Here is an 8,087-nt window from a genome sequence, read left to right on the forward strand (position 1 = left end):
CGGCAGCTGCTCTCCCATCCCCGCCCCGGGGGTAGTTCTGCGCCGCCAACCGCCCGCCAGCCCGCCTCTGAGGCGCAGCACCCCCACCTTACCCGGCTCCCCTCCGCTCGCAGGCATGGACCCCCCCGCGGGGGACGCACGCACTCTGCGTTACTCCTCCGGCGTCTCAACTCTAACTCGGTCCAGTCCCGGGCGAAGCGCAACTGCTAGCGAAGGGGAGGAGGAACCGGGCCAAGCGAGCTCGGGGAGATCCGCCTCCCTGCCCCGCCATTGGCTCCCCCAGAGGGCGGGCTCTCGCGCTGGGCCAGCGGAGTGGGTGAGCCGCCCGTCCATCAGAGCCGCCCGCAGCCGGTTGACCCTATAAACTGCCAATCTTCCTCCTGGCCATGCCTGGGGTTCTTCCCACTTTGATCCATCAGGTTTGAGGAACCCGGATCGTTGCCCACCGGCTCGTTACCCGCGCCCGAGGGCTGCGCTCGCTCTCCCTGCGCGCTCCTTGACAGCCACAACTTGCAGAAGTTTGCGCTCTGCTGGCGGGGACGTTGCGCTGCCCGTCCCAGCGTGGCGCTCGGTCCCTGTGGGCGCCGCAGCCCCGGCCGTGGGGCACGGGCTCACCTCTGCCTCTCGGCCGCCCGTCGCCGAGCGATAGGGCTGGCGGGGCTTCTCCGTGGCCCTCCGGGAGGCGCCACCTCTCTCCTTCGCCCAGCAGGGCTTTGGACCTGGGGCCATTCCCATGAGGGACAGAGCGTGGATAATGGCAGCGCTCCCACAGGGGAAAGAGGGAGAGCGCACGTATCCCAGGGAGGGCGCCTCCCCCGCAGCCTGCCCCGCCGAGCAGCGCCTCCCCGCCGCCATCTGCCTAGGACGCCCTCCTGCCCCCACCCGCTGCGGGGGAGGGCGCCATGTCAGCCGCTGACATGGCTCCTGGAGGAGCTGCTGCTGGTGGTGGTGGTGGTAGCAGTGGTGGCGTCCTCCATTTTGTCGGAAGCTGCTGCGGGGAGCTTGGGACCAATTCGAACCAACGTGAGGCGCAGCGGGGCGTCCATTTGAGGCGCCTCTGCCCGGCTCCCCGGGGGAAGAGGAGCGGGGTGCCCCCGGCAGCGCCGCGGGGTGGGGAGGAGCGCTCCGGGCGGCGGCCAGGCGCCGGGAGCCAAGCTCTCCGCCCGCCCTTCGCCAAAATGGAGGATGCGCACGTCCCTTGCGCGGCTCTGCCCCGCGCGCTGGCCATGGCAGTCACGCCCGCTCCTTCGAGGACCTGTCGAGCTCAGCCTCTGTTCTTGCGCGCTGCTCCAACTCTGCCCCATTCACTCATCCCCTCCTGCCCAGAAGAGGGAGAGCGAGCAAGTGCCCGCCCAGCCTCCTCCGGCCGGTACCAATTCGTGTCAACCACGCGGAGCAGCGTCCCCTGCAGAGAGGAGCCGCGTTCCCGCCGCGGGCGCCATTTCGCGCCCCGGGCCGCCCCGGAGCAGCCTTGCCCTCGGGCAGGGCAGAATCACTCAAGGGCGGGTCGTTCCTCCACCACCCTTGATGTGTTCGGTTAATATTTTTCATGTGTGGGAGAGACCAGAAACTTTTTATCTTCTGTTGTCACAACAATACGTCTAATTTCTTCCTAATGGTCCCACCCGGACACACAAGCTCCAGCCAACAACTCAAGACAAAAGCTTCTCCAACACTGTTACTGGATGTTGTTGATAGGAATTAATGGGGTTTTTCACACCATCCTAGCTGTCAGATCAGCTCGGAAGGGCTACATGGTGTGGGGGGGACAGAGTTACCTCATGGCTGTTGGCAGTTTGTGGTGCAGCTGCTCACACCTGAAAGAAAGAGGTGAGCTGATGGTGGAACAGCTCCAGCACAGCCGCTGCCAAGGAGGAAAGTGCCATGGAGAGGAATCACCGTCCGTTCTGATGGCCTCATCGAAGTCGCCGTGTAAATTTGTAAGCTTTGTTCTACAGAACAGCTGATTATATTCATAGTGACCAGACAGCTGTTGAAATTTCCACATCTGATCTCATGCTCCATCAGATCAGTTGGCTCCATTATTAGCCTTGAATATCTTCTAGGTTGGTAAAAGTCAAAAAACCACAATAAGTCATCCTCCACACTGAATATTTTCCAACCTTTCCAGTTGTACATCTCAGGAAGATGTTTGTTCTACAACAGTGCTTATCCATAAACATTTAAGTTCTGAAGAAATTCAGAAAGAAGTTCAAGAGGACATAAACACGTGTTTGAGATCTTTGATGCATTCAGAGATGAATGATAGAAAGAGCGGTTTTCTAGTTTAGAACACATGAGGTGAAACCTATCACTCTTAATAGTCATTGAAAAAGTAACCCAAGAGCATCGTCCTCTTACCACTGCTCTAGCAATAGACATTACTTAACAATGTTATCTAGGACTTTGTGTAGCAAAGTACCAATAGACCATTTTCATTAATGTTTTAGATTATAAACTTCAAACAGAATTTTTAATGATTTTTCTTTCAACTATGATACTGTACTGAAATGTGTGTATATATAAAAGTCCATAAGTCCAGAGAACCCCTGTTTTCCTATAGACATGTAACCCTGTTTTTTAATTAATATGTTCAAATGTAGATAAAAATGAAATACACTATTATTTTTCCATTATTTTTTCAACTGACGTCAGGAGAAAGGAAAAAACGTTCAGATAACTGTGTAAATTTCTCTTCATCTGTAAAACCATGTATAATTCAGATTATTTTTAAGAATAATCCAGATCAAGTAATTATTTGTTATCGTTTGAAAAAGTTAGCATTAGCTCAAACATTAAGCAGTAAAATCCCATCATTAACCCAGGAGATCTGAAATTGATGTATTTATAGGCTCCACAACACTGCTTTCATGGACAGGCCTGATGTCAGCAACTTCACTAAAAAATGTAAAACGTATTGGCTGGCAGTAGATAAATTCAACAAAGCTGAACCAACAGTATGCTCAATGCTTTACAAGAAGAATGACATCCCTCTATCTGTCATGGAGTAAGATTGTCTCAAAAAGCAGTCAACTGTATTTGAACTAGAGAAGGAGAAACCTGATGTATTTTAAAGAGTTTACATTTGAGCAGGAATCTTAAGAACACTAACAAGCCAGTATTTAAGTGATGCATCATAAATTGTAGGAACAGAATGAACATAGTTTAAAACTACCTCCCGCTACCAGCAATATTTATCTATGATAAACAATAGTGACGCTTGCTCCAGAATTAGAAGCAAACATATTCCATTGGCTGTAGGACTTCTTCAGCCTGAACACTGTTTAGGTTTACATCCATCTAATTGTCCAGGCGTCTAGAATATCGTTCTGAGGAATGAAGAGGAAATACTTGAAGATGTCTTTCACTACTTCATATGTGTAGCATTTGGAAAGTAGTGGTTCATGAAACCCTTCAAAACACAGTTTATTACAGCTGGTTTGAAGATGGACTTGGAAAAAAAATGGGTTTGGAATGCAGGTAAAATTGATGTTTATAGAAATGTCTGTGTGTTGCCATCACATGTGGAAGTGAAAATGGAGTCTAATCCTTTGTAAAATGTGTGACCCCAAAATTTATGTTATGTCATCGTTAGCTTCTATACTGCCCTGCCCCACAAATCTTGTAATCTCTGCCTTACACTTTTATTTATCCTCTTATTCTTTTCTCTACTTTCTCCTCTTACCATTTCTACCAATATTTATTTTTCTTTTCTCTCCTTAATTTAACTGCTTTGTCTGTTTAGCCTCAATCCCCCTTGCTGTCACAAAGAAGAAAGATATGGACAAACTGTATTTGTTGATGGAACATGTCTTTTCATGCCAATGGCATAATTGAGTTCTGGTCTACTAGTTGGTTGCCCAAGACAGCTTCAAGAAATAGTAGTGGAAGGAAAAAAAGATTAAAAACAAACAAACAAACAAACAAACAAAAGTATAATCTTAAAACACCTATGATCAGTATCACCTTGATCATTTTGGTTTTATTCTGTAGTATTCCCTCTATCGGTGTTCCGATTTTTGAGTTTCATTACACATTGCAGCTATTCTTTATAGACTACAGCTCTTAATGAAGAGATACCATATGTGTGTATATGTTTGTACTGTGCATAACAGACCCCATACTATAAAAAAATGAAAAAAATAGCCTTCTACAAAACATCACCTGTGGTTTTCATTATGGTTGTAGAGTTACATATAATTTTGATAATATTTATAAACAAATCAATATGTATCTATAAATAAATTGCATTCATCTGTTTAATTTGTAGTTTATTTAACCAAAAGGTATCCTTCAAAAGGTCAAATATGAGACAATATATGCTATCCTATAAGACTACTATTCAATGTGTGATATAATATGTCTTCAAATGACCTTTATGCCACATCCCACATTTCAGTTTTGAAAAAGTAAAGAATAACTTCTGTTCTAAACTGGGTGACCTCTCTGTGGAAGACATTTCAATACAGAAAAGACTGAGGATGTAATACCCAATGAAGTGTCATTGTGAAATCACTTGCGGTGGGTTTACAATAATCAACATAATTTTTACTTGCAAAATAATTTTTATTAGTTTTTAAAGATTTGAGGGGTTTAGTTGGATATTTTTGTCTTTATGGAGAAGAAATAACAGTGCAAAACAGAATACAGGACCTTAAGACTGGAAGAGACTTCCTAGGTTGCTGAGCCCGGTTTCTTGCTATTACAGGAAACTGTGTCATATAATCCCTTCCAGAAGCTTTTCAAGGTCCATCTTAATGATAGTTTGATATGTTTACCCCCTACTCCTGTTGCAAATTTGTTCCAGAACTTCATTGTTTTGGTGGTTAGAAACCTTCTTCTAATTTCCAGACTAAATTTATTCAAGAACCCATTTGTTTTTGTGCCAGTATTCCTCCTTCGGCTTAAATAGCTCTTCTCCTTCCCTGATATATTTATAGACAGTAATCATATTCCCTCTCAGCCTTCCTTTTGCTAGACTAAACAAAGATCTTTTAGTCTCTTCTTGCTCAACAGATCTTCATTCCCCTGGTCATTTTACTAGCCTTTATTGCCACTTGTCCCAGTTGGAATTCATCTATCTTGAATGTGTGTTCAAATTCCCATAATATTCCATTTTAAATCTAATTACTACGTTGTACGGTACATTAATATTTCCACACCTCCATGAAATACCATAGTCTTGGGTGCACAGTTACCTTTTTGCCCAAATACATTAGATAACCACCATCTATTCTAGCAGCACCTATGTTCTTTTCTACCTCACTCATTTGCTGGGAGAGTCCTCCATTAACAGCAAATTTATGTTAGCCTCCAAGTGCATGACTTTGCATTTTGTATCACAGCAGTTTGGTTAGTTTCCATTAGTTCAATCACTGAGGTCACTCATTGTTTTTCCATATGACATCCTACTGCAGCTGTGTTGATGATACTGCCTAATTTTGTGAAACCAGCCAATGCAATAAGCTTATTTTCTCTTCTTTGCCAAACAGTAAGGTCAATCCCAAGAATATCTCCCGAAGAAATCTGCTAGCAGACACTCTCCAGTTTGACACTCTACTGCTCAGTACTACCTGCTGCCATTTCCCTCATTCTGCTCTGGAAATACCATCATATCTCTGTGCTTCTTGATGTGTAGCAAAGCTTTTTTGCTGGTCAGTCCCTCTTTCCCTGAAACCTCTCTGCTTATTCTCAATTATCTTTTTTATGCGCTTTGTTAGCACCTGCCGCTTGAAGAAACAGTAAATCGTTTCCATTTCAAACTTCTGACCTCCTCAGTTCAGTTGACTTGATTAACTAGGTCTCTTAGTTTACCAGAATTTGCCTGATGAAATAAAGAGGCGTAGATGTAGGCCTGCTTTTGTTTTCTTTCCATGCAGTCTACACCAAATCAACTTTAGGATAATTTTCCACAACTAGCTTTTCTATACTGTCCTCAAACTGTAAGTCCAAGTCTAAAATAGCATCATTTCTTGTTGGTTTAGTGACATTTAGCTGAGAAAAGCTGCCAGCTATGACATTTAGCTATATTTGAGCCCCACTACCATTAATAGCATTTGTTCTCCAAGCTAGTAAACCAATTAAAGAAAAAAAAAGTGAACAGCTTTTCACCACCTTAGTGAGTTGAAGTGAGGTATGTGTCAGACAGGTACCGAAGTCCCCACAAACACCCTGAAGAGTGCATAGCCTGAAGGACAATGGAACTACTCGGTTTCCACAGGAGGGAGTTGGTGGAAGACCTTACCTTCTCATCTTACCATAACATATCTTTGGAGTGGCATCTGTGTATATATTTGTGTATATGTGCATATGTGTATATGTAAAGAAAAATCCTTATTCTTTCTAAATTTATTTCTTGGTTTTCATTAGTGGATCTCAAAAACTATTTGAAAACAATTATTATTAAAGTACTGGATTTGGTAAATCAAACCTTTTATAGTCTCCTCCTAAACAAGATCTTTCTACTTAAAGGTTGAAGATCTCCTGTGAGGTCTTTAAGAACAGTATTGAAAGAAAGGGCTTCAGTACACGGGAACTTTCAACTCTCTTTCCAATATATTTGGTATATGGTGTTCCTTCATTTTCCTGGTATTTCTTGTACTGAGGAGCTTGAATAAGGTCAGGCTTCGTGAAGTTTAGTGTGTGGTTTCACCACAGGCAAGTTGCTGCATGATAAAGCTGCTGCCCAAAGTAGCATTCCTGTCCTCACCTCAATTACTGGCTAAACATTGCTGTCACCTTTCTATGCTGACATGAACATTCATGTGGCTAAAAATTGGCCAATTTTCAGTTGGACCAACACATTGATCTTGCTGCATGTGCAATCAGATGGGTGACAGTGCAAGATAAAGGGGCGCAGTGGGAAGCACAGGGGAACAATGTATATGCCATTTGTGAAATGGCACTGCTAGCCCACATAAATCAAAATGGTATATGAAAAGGAATTAGTAGTTTTTGACTGGTGGTCTGGCTTCTGCTTTATCTCAGTAAGATCCACAATGTCATTTTTAATTGGTTATTAGCATCATTTAGAGCTGGCTGAGAGAAAACCTGCAAAGTATGAAGTTGTGAAATGAACTCTATTTCATAAGGCTTAAAATTGGTCAGTTTTTAAAACATTCTTTAAGAAACTACTTGTAGGAAATGTAATTTAAAAAAATCAAATTATTAAAAATTGTAAGATTCCCTTACTGCAAATTACTGCGATGATAGTTTTGACAATATTTTGACACATGCTTCTTAGACAAAAAACAGAAAAAATGGTAATTTTTTGCAAACCTTTTCAGAGCAAAGCCATTTTTCTTCAGTTTCATTTGAAGTGTCTGAGCCTGTTCTAGCAATGAAAAATGTTGCTTTTTTAGGCAACTTGTCCTTTCCTGTTGGATTAGGACTGTGCCATGGTCATCAGTACCTTCAGATTGGATTAATGCATTGCTGGTGTATATGCTAAAAGGCCATTTGGAAAAATGGGCAGGACACAGTCCAGAAATTTACTATAGGATCTTTCCACTAGAGCTTCATTGAACTGTAAGGTGGATGAGAGAGTATGCTAAACAGCACAGTCCCTCCCTTGCCATGAGACTCAAAATATGTGCCCCACAGAGCCTTGCAAGTGCAAAGGATCCAACCCTACTTTCCACAGAGATTGTGTGATGAGACTGTGGCAGTTGCACACAGCCTGATAAGGTCCAAGGCTTTCAATACAGCAGTCGCTGGCTCTTTCACACCTTTTGTGCCCCACTGTGGCTGTCCTCACGTATATGCCTTGGTTGGATGCCAGCTGTCAAGTCCTGTCCCCTCCAGAGGCAAGGTAACTCCAGTCACGTACACCCTTCTGTGGGGGGACCCTCCATCAACAGATAGGGTCCTTAGCCAACAAGGCACCGCAGCTCCAAAGAAGCTTCTGGATCATGCTCATAATGACCAGAGCTCAGATCCAACCAGGCAGTAAAACGGGGCATCTGCTGAAGACCCCCTTGGAGTGGTCTTCTCAGAGCAGCAGGACTGTGATTGGAACCCTTCCCTTAGGGTGGGACACCATCTAAGGAGACTTCCTGGGACTGAGAGCTCTCACCTTCTCTTTGGTG

At 44.1% G+C, this 8,087-nt stretch overlaps 1 protein-coding gene across 5 annotated transcripts in view; it reads right to left on the reverse strand.

Moving 5' to 3' along the window:
• Positions 1-195, reverse strand: part of ZMYM2 (zinc finger MYM-type containing 2) — a 92,784-nt gene extending 92,589 nt beyond the window's left edge. For 3 of the 5 annotated variants that reach the window (XM_065658108.1, XM_065658167.1, XM_065657838.1), the window contains exon 1: positions 93-195. In XM_065658108.1, coding sequence (XP_065514180.1) covers positions 93-117 — 25 coding nt within the window. In that variant the 5' untranslated portion in view covers positions 118-195. The remainder of the gene's footprint in view (positions 1-92) is intronic. The other 2 variants (XM_065657924.1, XM_065657984.1) reach the window with 1 other exon arrangement.
• Positions 196-8,087: the final 7,892 nt, after the last annotated feature.

This window comes from Caloenas nicobarica, chromosome 1, assembly GCF_036013445.1.
Source record: "Caloenas nicobarica isolate bCalNic1 chromosome 1, bCalNic1.hap1, whole genome shotgun sequence".
NCBI classification, from domain to species: domain Eukaryota; kingdom Metazoa; phylum Chordata; class Aves; order Columbiformes; family Columbidae; genus Caloenas; species Caloenas nicobarica.